This window comes from Lampetra fluviatilis, chromosome 40 (assembly GCF_964198595.1).
Source record: "Lampetra fluviatilis chromosome 40, kcLamFluv1.1, whole genome shotgun sequence".
Lineage (NCBI taxonomy): Eukaryota > Metazoa > Chordata > Hyperoartia > Petromyzontiformes > Petromyzontidae > Lampetra > Lampetra fluviatilis.
The window spans coordinates 10,981,417-10,997,622 of record NC_136314.1 but is presented as its reverse complement, the minus strand read 5'-3'; the positions used below and the strand labels follow the sequence as shown (position 1 = coordinate 10,997,622).

The 16,206-nt window shown below is 51.8% G+C and overlaps 1 protein-coding gene across 5 annotated transcripts in view; it reads left to right on the top strand.

The window, feature by feature from the left end:
* RAD54L2 (RAD54 like 2) overlaps positions 1-14,449 on the top strand; it is a 122,133-nt gene extending 107,684 nt beyond the window's left edge. For 2 of the 5 annotated variants that reach the window (XM_078875120.1, XM_078875119.1), the window contains exons 18-23: positions 216-394; positions 778-986; positions 2,553-2,749; positions 8,191-8,280; positions 12,439-12,519; positions 13,381-14,347. In XM_078875120.1, coding sequence (XP_078731246.1) covers positions 216-394; positions 778-986; positions 2,553-2,749; positions 8,191-8,280; positions 12,439-12,519; positions 13,381-14,210 — 1,586 coding nt within the window. In that variant the 3' untranslated portion in view covers positions 14,211-14,347. Of the gene's footprint in view, positions 1-215; positions 395-777; positions 987-2,552; positions 2,750-8,190; positions 8,281-12,438; positions 12,520-13,380 lie in introns of all 5 variants that reach the window. The other 3 variants (XM_078875122.1, XM_078875123.1, XM_078875124.1) reach the window with 3 other exon arrangements.
* Positions 14,450-16,206: the final 1,757 nt, after the last annotated feature.

Genomic DNA, 16,206 nt, shown 5'->3' with positions numbered 1-16,206 from the left:
TTGTGTACGATGCGTGTACGGTGCATTTGTGTACGATGCGTGCACGGTGCGTGTACGGTACTGTGTGTGTGCGGTGCGTGTGTATGTACGGTGCGTATGTGTGTACTGTGTGTGTACGGTGTGTGTGTGTACGGCGCGTGTACGGTACTGTGTGTGTGCGGTGCGTGTGTATGTACGGTGCGTGTGTGTGTGCGTGTACGGTTGCGTGTGTGCAGACCGTGTGGTGGACGACATGAACCCTGTGTTGAACTTCACGCGCCACGAGGTTGAGAATCTGCTGCACCTGGTGGAGGAGGAGGATGCGGCCCCCGTGGACCTCCCCTCCATCGCGCAGCGCCACCACGACCCGCTCCTCCGCAACGCCTGCCTCCAGCACAGTCGCCTGCTCACCAAGGTACCACTTGCCGGGGCAACCGTTAACCGGGGTTACCGTCCATGGTAACCGCTCACCGGAGTAACCACTTACCAGGGCAACCGCTCACCATGGTAACCACTCACCGGGGTAACCGCTTACCAGGGCAACCGCTCACCATGGTAACCACTCACCGGGGTAACCACTTACCAGGGCAACCGCTCACCAGAGTGACCACTCACCAGTGTAACACGCACCACAGTGAAGCAGGCAACGCCTCGTAGTTTGTGGTTGGTACAACCGCAGTGATAACCAGGGAGGCCTGCCAGATTCAAATCGCGAACCTCAACGCAGCAAGCGGTGATGTGCGCCGCCCTACGGTGCGGCGTCAACGCAACGGGGATCACGACCCCTCACCCCCGCAGGAGCCGTTCACGCACGAGTCTCTGCTGATGGAGCGCTCCGAGTACCGGCTCACGCCGGCCGAGAAGCGCCTCGCCAAGAAGAGCTACGAGGACGAGAAGCGTGCGTGCGTGCCCTACCAGCGGCCCAGCTACGCCCAGTTCTACCCCAGCGTGGCCAGCAGCCTCAGCAGCCTCACCGCCTTCGCGCAGCAGCAGCAGCAGCACCACAGGTGCGGCCGTGCGCAGCAGCAGCGCCACGCAGAAGCCTCCTGTGGCCGGGCGCTCGTCGGTCCCGGTGCAGGAGGCCGGCGGCGGTGGTGGTGGTGTGGATACTCGCAGCGAGCAGCCCCCTGCCGCCCCGGGTTTGATTCCAGACCCGGGCGCCATTCTGCGTGGAGTTTGTAGTTCTCTCTCTACCCCCCTACTCTTACATGTGGGTTTCCTCCACGTTCTCCCGTTTCCTCCCACAAGCTGAGAAACAAAGCAAAAACATGCATTGTAACTGGTGTTGGCCAAACATCTCCATTGCAGGACTCTCCTGAAAAAGAGGCTTTGGGCTTGCTTGCTCATATCTATTAAACTATTTATTTTTTTACCAGGTAAGGGCCCACTGAGGTATAAAGCTCTTTTTTTAGAAGCGACCTGGCCACAAATGATAGCTCAACAAAGTGGCTTATCATGTGGAAATTTACAGCAGCCAAATAATTTAAACACACATTTCTAAATGTGGAGTGAAATACCGCAGGACCCAGAGACAAATCTCAGGAAGGACATGCACCCTCCAAATATACAGGCTTCAAGGTTGGAATCAAACCCCCGACCTGTATACCAGGCAAGGTAGTAAACATCTCACCACCATGTTGCCCTTAATATTAAGTAATATAATTCATTAATTTAAAAAAATTGGCGAGAGTTGTTAAACAATGACCGGTCAACCGGTAACCTCTGCTAGAATCGGTTCTGAAAGCCAAGAACCGATCATTGATTCTGATGGGAGTTTTTGTAACAAATCTACTGACCAATTGGCACAGCGGCAAGCCTAAAGGTAATATTTACGAGTAAATTGCACCGGTGATCTCTGGATGGCAAGTCCAATGCGCTGCTGACCACTTACAACCACTGGGGCAGCTGCCTCTAATTCTCAGTTACAAAAGTTGCAATGTGGTGTCTGTTCACAGACATTCCATACGTGCAGAAAAACCGGTCACCGTTGATGCACAAACACCCGTGTATATATTTTGTTTAACCAGAAGTATTTGATTGAACCATAACTAGGGAAAGGTACAACGTATGGTCACATGGGGTGGGGGTTAAGTGAAATGGAACAGCACCAACTCGCGAGCTACACAGGGGCCTAACGTTGTAAGTGGGAGAGACACAGTGGAGGGGTGATGCTTTTAGGAGTGTTATTGCGGGAGGCGTGTGAGGGTGCGGGGCGTGTGCTGTGTACGTATGTATGTTGAACTTCCTTCGCACCGTACCGTAGCCAACCGTGCTAATCATCAGTTGGGTGACTCGCGGCGTGGTAATCTGTGAGTGCGTGTTGACCAAGTGAGGCTACACCAACAGACATTTTAACAACCGTAGACTAGACGCCCCCCGTGGCTGTGTTGCGCACCGCATGCGCGCGTGCCTCGGTGCGAGATGTGTATCGGCGGTGGCGAGGAGAAGGGGGCGCGCCGTCTTTGGTTGTACCTTCGGCGAGCACCCCCGCCACGGCTTGTGACCGCGCCCGCGCGCGTCGCCATGTGTGCGTTCGTGTGTGTGTGTGATGCGCAACCCCGACCCCGGCCCAGGCTCTCAATGCACGCGGGCCTCAAGAGCCGCCCCGTGGCCAACGTGCCGCCCATGCAGACGACGCCCGTGCCCATGCTGCCCCGCATGGTGCCCGCTGGGTCCGGCCTCGCCCCGGGCGTCCTCAACCCCGCCGCGCTTACAATGAGCTCCCTGCAGCGCGCCGGCGTCAACGTGCAGAGGATCGTCACGACCACCGGTAGCGCGGTGCAGCGCCAGCGTGGCCAGCGCACCGCACGCACACATCAACAACCGTCATTCGCCACTAAGTGTCCGTGACGTCACTATGGCGCTTGTGCCAGGCTAGGTGCACTTTAAGTGCCGAAAGGTTGCTGGCAGGTCACGGGACAGACCCAGGTATCATTCACCTCATACACAAACACACAACTCATACACACACACACCTTATACACACACACACAAGCACACACACACCTCATAAACACACACACCTCATACACATACCTCATACACACACACACACCTCATACACACACACACACCTCATACACACACACACACCTCATACACACACACATCCCTCATACACACACACATCCCTCATACACACACACACATCCCTCATACACACACACACATCCCTCATACACACACACACATCCCTCACACACACACATCCCTCATGCACACACACACCTCATACACACACACCTCATACACACCTCATACACACACACACCTCATACAGACACCTCATACACACACCACATACACACACCTAATACACAGACACCACTCACGACACAGATAGTCGACTCTATTTTCAAGGTCAGGCCTCCTGGTTTTAGTCATGTGCTGCGAGTTTAAAGACAATTGCTTCGCGTTCACTGGGTGCTCAACGACGGAGTTGAGAAATCACACAGGCATACACACACGGGCACACACAGACTCGGCACATCTCTGCGCGTCTTGCTGGAGAGTGGCGCTCACCGGATGGAGTGGGAATCTAAATTGTGTCACCGGGTTCGTAGTGCCACGCTCTAACCATTGCACCACAGGCTCCCCTCTCACCTCTCACACATGCTCATGCACAGCTCCATCACAGGGACATTGCCTCCGAATGTTTCTCTCTCGTTTTTTTGGCTTGTGAGTAACACCGCGTATATCTGATGGGGGTAAGCGAGGCCACTCGCTCTCCTGCACCCGGCCCCTAGACGCCGCGGCCGCTTGAGAGAGACACTGTAAAGGACTGCGAGGCCTCGGGTGATGTGAACTCCCGTGACTTCACTACCCCTTTTGTAAATCTTGACTTAAAGCTTTCGTGACTGCAGGAATTCATATTCTTTGAGTCTTTCGGTAAAGTTACATAGATAGGTTTAAAGAAAATAACAAATAACTACGACGTTTCGATCGCAACACAAGCGGTCGTCATCAGGAAAAGGGGGTTAGCCTCTCAAGGCAAACTGTTAATAAAGGTTTAAAATGAGCGTAGTCTAAGTGTCAGCAGCATGGGCGGGGTAGCTAATGTTAATGTAAGAGATTAAAAACGGTGTCCCCCAGCAGCATGTAGGGCGGTGCTGCCAGGTAATTACACACTCACACTGGTGGCAGTGGAGGTTGCTGCTAGAGGTGATGGTAGTAGTGCTTTCTCAATTAAAAAAGAGGGATGACATTGTCATCCTCTCAGCCGACAAGGGCAATGCCACGGTCATCATGGACAAAACCACACACAATAACAAAATTCAGGACCTACTTAATGATGGTAACTATACAAAAATTAAAAGAGATCCCACCAACAGCCTCGTTACGAAAACCAACAATATCATCACTGATTCTACATCTTTAATCGAACCAACCAAGCGGTTTTCCTTAAAACCATCTGCTGCTAGACCACCCAGATTTTATGGCTTACCAAAAATCCATAGAGAAGGTACACCCCTTCGTCCTATCGTCTCCACCATTGACTCATCCACCTACAAACTGGCCCGATTTCTGTTTGAGACCTTACAACCATTCACTGGTAAGACCACCTAAGCTGTACTTAACTCAGCTCACTTGATATCGTTACTTAAGGACATCTCATTATCTCCAGGTGATTTGCTCGTTAGTTTCGATGTAGTCTCTGTTTACCAAAGTTCCTGTGCATGACACCATTGCAATCATTGAAGATTTGGTCCAACAAGGACTGAATGCTGATGTACCGGCCCTGGTAAGACACTGCCTCACCAACACTTACTTCACCTGGAATGGAACATTTACAAACAAGGGGAAGGTACCCCAATGGGTTCTCCCTTATCTCCGGTTGTAACCAATGTTTTCATGGAAAAATTTGGAACAGATGCCATCCAGGCATCCACTCTACGTCCGTCCTTGTGGAAGAGGTACGTAGATGACACGTTCGTCATCTGGCCACATGGCCGACCAGCTCTAAACCAATTCCTCAACCACATAAATTCCATACACCCAGCCATCAAATTCACCATGGAGGTGGAAAAGGATGGCAAGCTACCATTCTTGGATGTATTAATCGAAAAGAGACCAGATGGCTCAATGGGCGAGTGTCTACAGGAAAGCAACCCATACGGATGCCTACCTAAAACCTGACTCCCGCCACCATCCATCCCAGAAGAATTCCCTCATCAAAACTCTGCACCATAGAGCTCGATGTATTTCCGACCATCATCACCTAGCCAGTGAACTGAACACATACACCAAGCTCTCAAGACCAATGGATATTCAGACTAAACAATCTGTAAAGCCATCACCCCAACCGTTGGGAAAGAACCATCTGAGGACCCAATCAAAATCATCACCTTGCCATACATAGCAGGGGTCACCAAAAATATTTTCAAAATCATGAGCAAATTCAAGATCCAGGTTCGATTTAACACAGTCCATAAAATTCGTGATCTGATCCCATCTGTAAAGGATGTGATCCCTGACATGCAATACCCCGGCGTCTACAAACTAAGCTGTGTTTGCAGCAGTAGTTAAATTGGGGAAACTAGGCGACATGTCTTGGATCGTGTTCGTGAGTATGAGGCAGATCTGAAACATGGTAGGACCAATACCTCGGCCGTGGCTGATCATTGTTTTAATGCGGTGGGCTCACACGAAATTGATTTCTCTAAGACGAAGGTACTTTGCAAACCCACTGGCTATCAACAAAGATTCGTTCATGAAGCCATTCACATGTACAGACATAGACACAATTTCAACCGAGAAGATGGTTCCAAACTCAGCAATCACTGGAAGGACATTATCAACCAGTTTAAGTCATAATTGGCTGTAATGTTTCCATTTAAAACCTGGCACCCCTTTAATTGGTGGAAGCCCACCACCAGCACCATCACTGCCCACAACTACCATCACCTCTAGCAGCAACCTCCACCGCCACCAGGGTGAGCGTTTAATTACCTGGCAGCACTGCCCTACATGTTGCTGGCAGACACCGTTTTTAATCCCTTACATTAACATTAGCTACCTCGCCCATGCTGCTGAAAGCGAGGTGCAATAATTACCTGGCAGCCCTTTAATTTGTGGAAACCCACCACCAGCATCAGCATTGCCCACGACTATAATCATAGCTAGCACCGCCCTACATGCTGCTGGGGGACATCGTTTTTAATCCCTTACATTAACATTAGCTACCCCGCCCATGCGGCTGACACTTCGGCTACACCCATTTTAAACTTTTATAAACAGTTTGCCTTGAGAGGCTAACCCTCTTTACGTGATGACGACCGCTTGTGTTGCGATTGAAACGTCGTAGTTTTTTGTTCTTATTTTTGAACCTATCTTCGTGACTTTACCGAAAGACCCAAAGAATATGAACCCCTTTTGTGTTTTTGCTCAGATTGACCTGCGGTGTCTCTGACGTCAATGAAATTGATCGTGTTCCTTTGCTTGAGCCCAATAAACTGTGCCCCTCGCCCTTAACTCTGATTTAAAGTATCATCATCGCTCTGGGCAGCCTATCCCGCCAGGCAAAAAGATGACCCAAAGATGACCCAGAGCATAAAATTATGCGAGGCAAATTTTATTGCAACATTTTGTTGATAAACACGATGCCCTGAACGAAGAGAGATTTGCTGCGAATGAGTTCTGCGTTTATGTTTTTTTAAAATAGCATTTCTGGGAATCTTTCAGCTTTTTTTAGCGATTTAAAAATACTTGGGTAGAAATGGTGAGGAAGACTCATGAGGATTTTCTTACTGGGGGTCTGCTCAGTTGAGCGTTGCCCTTCCATCCACTCGTGTAAATTAGCGCAAAAAATGTATTGAAAAGTTTCAAAATCCAAATCCTCCTGACAAAGTGTTCAGGATGTTGAGTGAGGATTCCCCGGATTTAAATATTCCGGATTGGTTATCATCCAGACAGGCACCATGGCCCATTCTGTGCCGTAGAGTAGATCTCGCGTTCCAGATCAGAATCAGAATCTGTATTTTTACTGCAGGATACATCCGATAAGCTATGAAGCTCTTTTTTAGAACGTTACAACAAACACAATACAAAAACACGATAGTAATGCAAAGCCACAGTGTTGCACATTTCTAAATCGGCATCCATATGTTATCTACTCAGATAAAAACAGTGCCTATAATGGAGTGAGTGGGAAATAATTTGATTGTCGTTCTTGTGTCACAGAAAAACCCCTGCATTCACATACAAAACTGTTCCCAGAAATGCTTTTGGCAAAACGTCATAAAATGCAGAACTCTGAGTAAATACGGGATGGAGGAAAAACAGGCTCTCGCTGGGCCCTGTGAACCCCCCCCTCCCGGCGGCAGCGCAGCCTCAGCCTGGCACTGGCATGAGAAGGCGGCGACGTGAGAGGGAAGCTGTGAGGCTTGTGTGTTGGTTCCCCCTACGGGAGAGAGAGCTCATGGCCTAGCCCCGCCATCCCACCCCAGCGGTCGTCTCCACCTCGGCTCCAACTGACCGCTCCTGTCCGGGAACACCTTTACATCCAGAAATTGGGGCTTGTCATCAGCGCAGAGCCACGCGCTCGCAATCAGTCGACTCTATTTTCATATAAGCGTTTAAGAGTATTTGGCTGCTGTAAAATTTCCACGTGATGATAAGCCACTTCGTTGAGCTATCATTTGTGGCCACGTCACTTCTGAAAAAGAGGCATATAGTTCAGTGGGCCTTACCTGGTCAAATAAAAAGAATAGTTTAGTTCATGGTTTAGATTATCGAGAGGCACAGAATGTGCCGATCAGTCCAGTCATCGTTTACTGTGCTGAGATCACCAAACAATTGTGGGAGCCTGAGATTTTAACCTGGCTCTCGTGGGTCCCTTCCTGAAGCAGATAGTAGCAGCCGTCTGAGCCATCTACCCTCTGCCCCCAACATTGCCTTGCCGCTTAATTCTCACCACAGCCGTAACACCTAAACCCGCCCCCCCCTTCACAGGCCTAAGCTACGGGGTAACGGCTGAATCCGTGTTGAAAAATACGTTGCCACACAAAGTGTAATTCTGCTTCTCTCGATGCTGCCACGGTTACCATGATGGCGCTAGCCACCGATGGGTGAATTTGGCCGCAGCCTCTCCCTCTTTCTGGCAGCCCGTGTTTTTTGGTCATATGCCTCAGCAGCAGCAGTCTATTGGGCCCAGGCTCATCTTTATCAGATGTTGCAAAGTGTGAACGATGTGTGCTTTTTTATTTTCATCAGATATTGTGGTTCCTGGATCACACACATCCACCAATACACAAGCCAAGATCTCGGCGGGGGAGAACATTTTCGTCATCCAGGGGAACAGGGGTAACTGACGACGTCTAGCGCGCACCCCACACTGGTCCGCGGCACGCCCGCCGCAGAGGCAGCCCTTACCCGCCGCACCGTTCTCCTCGAGCCACGTGGAAGCCCGTGGAGATTCTCTGCCATTAGAATTATTGACCAGAATTTTTCCATAGCAACAAAGTGCCGTGATATGGAGCTTGTTGCCATGGTTCGAAGTTTCTAAAAGTACCCGCGGAACATCCGATTGGGTTTACGCAACGCAGCATCATCGCCCCCCCCCCCCCTACTGTTAAACCACTGTGGGCTGTGTCTGAAACACAGCGGCGCCTTCCTCCGTTATGATTGCCTTGTGCTCTCGGAATGGCGCGAATATCAAAATGTGCTCATGACTGATCTCATGAAAGGCGTCCGGGGTGCCGTTTGGCACGTGGCACACACTCCTGGCAACTAAATTGATAACTTAATTGCCAAGGAAAATCTGCCTCCCTGCAGTTGCTGTCAACAGTCTTATATTTTTTATTTACTGAAACTTTGTTTGCCAAGATGTTAACTACCTCTCCCTGGTATAGAGGATGTAGTGTGTTCGATCCCGACCCTGACGCCTGCTGTGTATATTTGGAGTTTGCATGTTATCTCTGCCCGTGGTCACGTGGATTTTTTTCCGGGTCCTCAGGTTTTTCTGTCCACATGAGAGAATAAACACGTTGGGAGTATTTGGCGGCTGTATATTCCCACGTGATGATAAGCCACTTTGTTGACCAATCATTTGTGACCAAGTAGCTTATGAAAAAGAGCTGTATAGCAGCTCAGTGGGCCTTACCTGGTAAAATAAAAAAAAATAAGTTAGACCTTTGGGAACAAAACCAGGACCCTGGCACACAGTGACCACACCCTGGGCCCTACGTTGGTCGCTGAGTGCGCTCACGTACCTCTGGTTCCTGCTGCCACCCATCGGTTTCTGTAGATGCTCATCAGAGTTATTCTGCCTCCTCCGAGAGGCTTACGTTCAAAATCCTGACGTCGTCAGCAAGAGAAGGACCATTGTCACGGCCCACATGTCAAATTTGAACAATTGCCTGCAACGAAAACATCTCAAAAACCACAACTGTAACTAATGTTTGCCACATTCCTCTCGCACTGAATCTCAATGGGCTCCCATGTTGCTCAAATGAAACTCATCGATCGCTGCCTTCGTGCCATTTCAGACTGTTCAATTTCTCACTCGGCGCAGATTTGTGTTGCTTGAAGCTTGTGTGTGTGAGAGAGACGTGGCCCTGGGCGCTTCACAGCAGTTTACCGAGTTTCTCAACCCAGACTCTGAACGTTATTCATGCGAGCTCCTGTCAAGGGTCACCCCTTGATTCTAATTGCTTCCCGAAGCACGCTCTTGGATCCCAGGTGGGAGAGGCACCACTGGGGGCCCTGCGTGGCCCCCATTGATTGGGGCTCCCTTGGGGTTTGGCTGCGCAGGGATTTGTGGGGGGACGGGGGGAACCTCCGTGAAGGGGGGGGGGCCTTGCTGAAACTTGCTCCTGTGAGCCTCTTGACTGGAGAGTTCGTATTAAGTTCTTTGGGGCTGCTGTGGGGTGATTTATTGCAGTTGGGGTCCACGGTTATTTGCATGTTCGGTTTGTCGCTTGATGCAAACTCGAATATAGTTGATAGGAGAAATTGTGATGCAACCGTCATGAGCATCAGGTACTGGATCTCTCTACAAGAAAGTCCCAGTGTGCTGTGATACTTTATGTTATTTTATTTGTTACGTATTTTACTAATTAATATATATTTATACGTATATACTATGGATATTTACGCATTTTATTTCTTCCATGCAGAGATAGAAAGGAATCCCCCAGCTATGAGTTGCCGCATTATGCGTTGTTTCGCATATACGTTGCTGACGAATTAGGGAATGAGTTTAACGTTTCGCATATAGGTTCTTTAAAAAAAAGAGTGCATATTCTTGCGCATAAAAAACTTGGAACGCACCCATCGAAAACAAACTATTTTGCGATATGATACTGACGTGTACATGCACCCAGGGGAAGGCATCCCTGACCCGTGGCACGCGCCAAACGCGCACAACACAGAGTATTGCGTCGCAAAATAGCTGGACTCAACATTGTGGAGGAGTCGGACAACGTGGTTGAGTTGCTGTCAAGTGAGGATCTGATGCAACTGAAACAACGAAGCAGAACAATTTTGTCCAGCCGTCTTTGGATGTTTTTTTAAACGTTCTGCAATCAAGCCGGACGGTCCGGAGAAGAGCCCGGCAGAGAGGCAGCCTCCTCTGGTGAACCTTCCTGTGTCTCCAGCTTCATCGTCAGATGAAGAAGAAGAAGGGGAAGGCGATCCTGCCCCTTCGTCTGCATCACTCCACCAATGCTCACCCCAAGAGGCTTCGGATCAGCAAACTTTGAAGCCATCTTTCATAAGTTGTATTTAACTGTATTTATTTAAAATGTATGTCCACAAATAATCATATACATTTTTTACACTTCATGTATGTGCGTTGAATTTCTTTCGCACCCTATTTAGCCATCTGTGCTATTTAGTCACACTTTTTTCCCAGGAAATGTCGATGAGGAAAGCAACTCCTGATTTAACATAATGTCATTGGGGAAATTGGAGTTTGCTTTAAGCAATTTCGAGTGAAGTCACATTTCCAAGCAATGCAACATCCCTTACGTAATAAGAAGGGGACTCCTGAAATTGAAAAGATTGCCGTCAGAATATTTAGTGCCAACACCCGGGGTGGGAGCAAGGAAACTACTCGTGGCATGGCGATGGTAAACACAAAACGGACCGGATATCACGAAGAAGCAACGTGGACTGGAGAAGCTCAAGTCAGAGAGAGCGAGAGAGGAGTGGAACCCGTGCATCCACAGCAAGGAAACCGCACAGCATCGAAGGAGAGTCATTTAGCACCGGCAGAGCTTCGGTGCACAATGTCAATAACATTGTGCACCAAAGCTCTGCCGGTACTAAATGTGCGCACTGCTGTCACGAACGTGACCGGAGGAGCGGCTATGGCAGCAGTAGAACGCAAGAGGAGGGCCTGCAATTAGAGTGCTGCAGAAGTGGGCGTGCGATGAACGTCACTTGCAGAAGAGGCGGGGGCGGCGACGGCGGCCCTTGTGTCAGTGCAGCCACCTGCGGCTTGCCTCTGGGGGAGCCTGAGTAGCTTGGGTTCACAGGAGAGCGGCATGGCAATTTAGCCCCAAGGGCTACAAAACCGTACAGCATTTTTAAACTTCGGTCAAGAATATGAACGGAAGGTGTTGAAGTGGGGCGACCGTGGAAATGTGGACAAACAGACTCTGCAAATAATCGCAATGTTGCTCGACAGAGATGTGCCAATTTATTCAGGCAATTCAAAACAATGACACCCCTGGACAGTAAATACGGTGGCGTGAACGCAGATCATGTCCGTGACGGTCCTTGCTGAAGATATCACAGCTAAAATTTCAGACGACAGCAACGATGGTCGGAGATATCACCTGCCACATCCTGCTGCAGCAAGGGATGGTAACATGACTACAAAGCCAAAGATTGCATTTGGAGGATGTCCCATTCTCGAATTGGCTGTTTACTTACAGGAACCGACTCACCCAAAAGGACCATTTTCAGTGTGCTGACAAGGTTCAAACAGGATAAAATAGCTTTCATGGCAGGCATCACGAAAGCTTTCCTAAAAATCTCTGTTCTTTTATGCGATGGCAACATTACGTTGGTGGGGTAAATGCCATTATCGAGGTTTGCTGGCCACGATGAGAGGGCTTCAGGGGAGAGAGTTTTGTGTAGCTTTGCTACACTTCTTCCATTGAAGGATTGCAGACTACATTGCGTCCACTTAATGGTTCATCGTTTGGTTTGCCTGGCCGCAAGCGCACCACTTTGGCTTGTTTTTAATATTTTGTTAGTGAAGGAAATCTGCGCATCGGCCTGTTGCTGCTCTGATGCGGTTGCTGGTTCCCACCAGTGTCTTTGAGGAGGAATGTCAGAGCCAGGGAGTGCAATAATTGGGGCTCGAATGTCTGAGAAGCACTCCCAAAGCAAGGAGATTGATTAGGGGTCTTGCGGCAGCACTTGCTGTGAATGCCTTTCAATGGCCGCGCTGTTTAGCAAGGGTGCCGGGCACAACCCCGATATCTAACCAGGACCCGCGTTTTCCCACAGGAGTCTACATCCGCACCAACGACGGCAAGATCTTCGCCGTCAGGTCCGGACCCAAACAGCCCGGACGCACCGCCCCTGGAGGTCACTGCATGCCCCATTCACTCTCGCACATCCAGGGCTGGGGCTGTGCAGGTGGAGAGGGATAGAGGTGGCGAGGGATCGAGGTGGAGAGGGCTGAGCAGGAGGAGTGGGCTGAACAGGCTTTTTGTATCTGTTCGCGTGTTTTCCTGCCCTGGGTTTTTGTCACGTGGAGTTTCCCTGTTTCCTTGACCCTAAGTGTCCTGGGTAGATGGGCGAGCAGTAGTCTTGGGCACTTGCCACCTCTAGAGTCCCCGAGCCTGTGCCACATCCTACAGTGCAGGATGTGGCTCGTCCTATCCCCACCGCATGCCCAAGCAGCTTCTGTTTGGCCAGATAGATGGGGCTAAATGTCATGGCACGTGCTGGAAAAGAGATGGATTTACGCGGTACAGAAGGATGTGAAGCTGACCTGGCACTAGCAATATGTGCCCTTCAAAAACAACGGAGGGCAGAGGAGCTACGTTCACAACAACGAGCGGAGCGCCGGGCGGCTAAAACGTAGAGAGTTGGCACAGTCGGTGCATCTGTCAGTCATCTCAGTGAACCCATGGCACCTGGGTCTGTTCCATGACTTCCTGCCAGTGGGCATTCGACACTTCACATGGCCTAAAAGTGCACGTGGCCTGGCACAGGCGCCGTGGTGACATCATCGCCACTTAGTGGTGAACAGCAGTTGCTGTTGCTGCTACTCACAGGCTGTGGCACATGCAGGTTGTGGTTCTCGTAGGCCGTGATGCTCGCAGGTTGTGACACTTCTAAGCCGTGACACTCGCAGGCCATGCAACTCACAGGCCATGGCACTTGTGGGCTGTGGCCCTTTCAGGCCATGTGCTGATGGCTCTCTCGCTCTCCTGTGTGCAGGCGAGGTCGTGCCAATGCCGCACTCTTCCTCACAGCCGTGGGGCGCCGCCGCGTCTGCGCTGGACTTGATGGACGCGCCGATGCATTGTGGACCAGACTCCCACGAGCTCCCGGCTGCCCCCGCGCTCACCCACACTCAGCAGCCCTTGCCCGGCGATGGCGGTGGAGGAGGAGGAGAGCAGGGCTCCGAGGAGAAAGGGCAGCTGGACAGGCGTGGGGACGGCGCCCTGGCGGAGCGCCTGCGCAGGGACGGCGGGCACAGCACGGAGCTCAACGGATGCGCGGAGAAGGAGAAGCAAGACGGGGAGGAGGAGGCACGGACACGCAACGGCCTGGCTCTCTCCCCACCCGGGCCCTCGTCGGCCACGTCGGGGCTCCCCGAGCCGCTGGGCGTGGTGCCGCTCGCCCCGCTGGGACACCCGCTGTGTGTGGGGCCCACGCTTTACCCCTACCAGCAGGTGTACGGAGACCCCCGCCTCTACAGCGGGGGGGGCGGATACTTCCTGCCGCCATCGACGAACCCCGCGGCGGGGGGCGCGGCATCGCACGCGTCCTCGCCGCAGGCCGCCCTGCCGCCCGGCTCGCCCTTCTCGTCCTCGACGCTCGCGCAGACCCTGCTGAGGGACCAAGGCCTCCGCGAGCACGGCCTCCTGCCCTCGCTGACGCTGCCGGCGCCGTCGCTGCTGCCGGCGACGGATCTGTCGTTCCTGCGTGGCCCCGGGGCCGCCTTCCCCGCGCTGGCACCACAGCCGCCCCCGGGGGGCCTCCCCCGGGCCGGGGCGCAGGCGGCGGGAGAGCAGATTGTCATCAGCTCCGACGACAGCGACTGACGAGGCCACGGCGGTGCGGACGAAACGACGGGGGCGGGGGGCGGGGTGTGGATGGAGACGTCCACCCTCCCACCCCCGCGCGCGCCCACCGGGCCCCAGTGGTCGGGTCTGGGCAGTGGAGTTGCTTCTTGACTACTGACCTATGACGTCGCTCCGACAGCATCCTCTATATACTGTATTGTACATATATGTATATGTGTACGCACGTGTGTTCGTGTATATATAAGTATGGATACATCGGACAGGCGGGGGCGGGGGGAGGCTGGGGGGGAGGCGGGGGGGGGGCCCATCAGTTGTTTGTTTCTGGGAGCCCCAAAATGCCCGAGTCCGCTCTCCAGCTCCGATCCAGTTCATCTGAAACCTGAATCCCCCCACCCCTCCCCTTCACCCTGGCTCTTTTTTACTCCTTGGTGCAGGTCCAAGCCTCCTTTTCACTCCCATTCCTAAACTCCCCAGGGTCCTCGCGGTCCTATCCATCGGGGGGGGGGGGGGGCCCTGCAATGCCGGTCAGTTACGATTTTTTTTCTTCAAAGCGTGTGCGCGGCCCGCAACGCGTCGGCACAATGTAAGATAATTAGCGAGCGGGCGACGCACTCGCATGCCGAGCCCTGCGGATTGAGCAATAGTGGCCGCTTTCTCTTGGAGCCTGAGCACCCCCCCCCGCCCCCCCACCGGGTGAGCTGAGGTCACCACCTCGAGCCGAGTCCTGGGGTCCCACTCTCTCTCGTGTCTCCTAGTCTCAGTGTGCAGGGGAGGCATGTGTAACGCGTAGACGACGGTGATTGGCTGTGGGAGGGAGAAGCGACAGAAATGGCAACGCCCTTCGGTGGTGAAAAGCAGAGCGATGGGACCGCGTGAAATCGCTCCGCATAGAGCACCGTACGTAGCCAACCGTGCTGTTCGGAGGTGCGGGGCGAAGGACAACAAACTAAACAAATATCAGTTTCTAAAGAGTTGAATCCAAACCAAATGTCGAGGGTGTGCAGATGTTTCAGACAACGCACGCCCATACATTACATTGGTGCAAGGGGTAGCAATGTTAATGTGCTAATGGGGTGAGTAGTGTTTCGTTGTGCGATGCACTTTTGTTGGGATTTCTATTAAATCTACGCCTCTTAACTTGCCACGTTGGATATCGTGAGGTAGTTAATGTTCTGAGTTCACAGCGAATGCAACTTCGCTTAGTTTCCATCCGTGTTCGTTCTGTCGAGGGCACCGCCACCACCTCATGCGTCCGACGTTACTTCGTTGTCTCGGCTGCCGAGGCCAAGCGGCTCCACACGCCTTGCTCCGTCGTGTCCTGTGTAGCCAGCAGCATTGACGTCTTTTGGAGAGATCACAATTTACATAAAGTGTATAATCGTTTTGTATTTATTTATTATGCTTTTACTTTTTTTTCTAAACTTTTTTTTAGGAATGTGAAGCCGAATTTGCAGCGTTGAAGGTGGTGCCGGTGGTAGGCACCCCCCCCTCTGCCCTGCGCAGTCCGGGACCCGTTCAGATTTCCACCACGCTGATGAGCAACACGACCCAGGCCAGTCCTCACCCCGCAGCACACCGAGCCCTGGAGAGGTCGTCGCTGATACCGTGGGGACGACAGATTTGTGTTTTTCCTTCATCGTTTGTTCTCGGCAGGAGGCTTGGGCTGCCTCGGTGCGTAAACCACCAAGCCCGACCCTGCTGTGTGCGCCCATCTTGCCCTTTTCTCTCCATCTGTGTCGGCGTCAGTTTAACTCGTAGTAGTGGTAGTACTCGTAGGAAGCTTTCGTGACCAATAATGTCCATAAAGGTTTTTTTTGGGGTTAGGTCTTGTAAGTATCGATGGGTCGTTAAACCCCTGCCACCACCGGACACGGCCAATGAGTAAGGCTTTATCACGTTAACAAAATGTGCCTGCTAGTTACTAGTTGAGCACACTGGTTGTGTGTCGGAGAGTGAACCCACAACATTCACATTTCGCCGGTAATTACAACAACCAGCCTCATTTATTTTTACG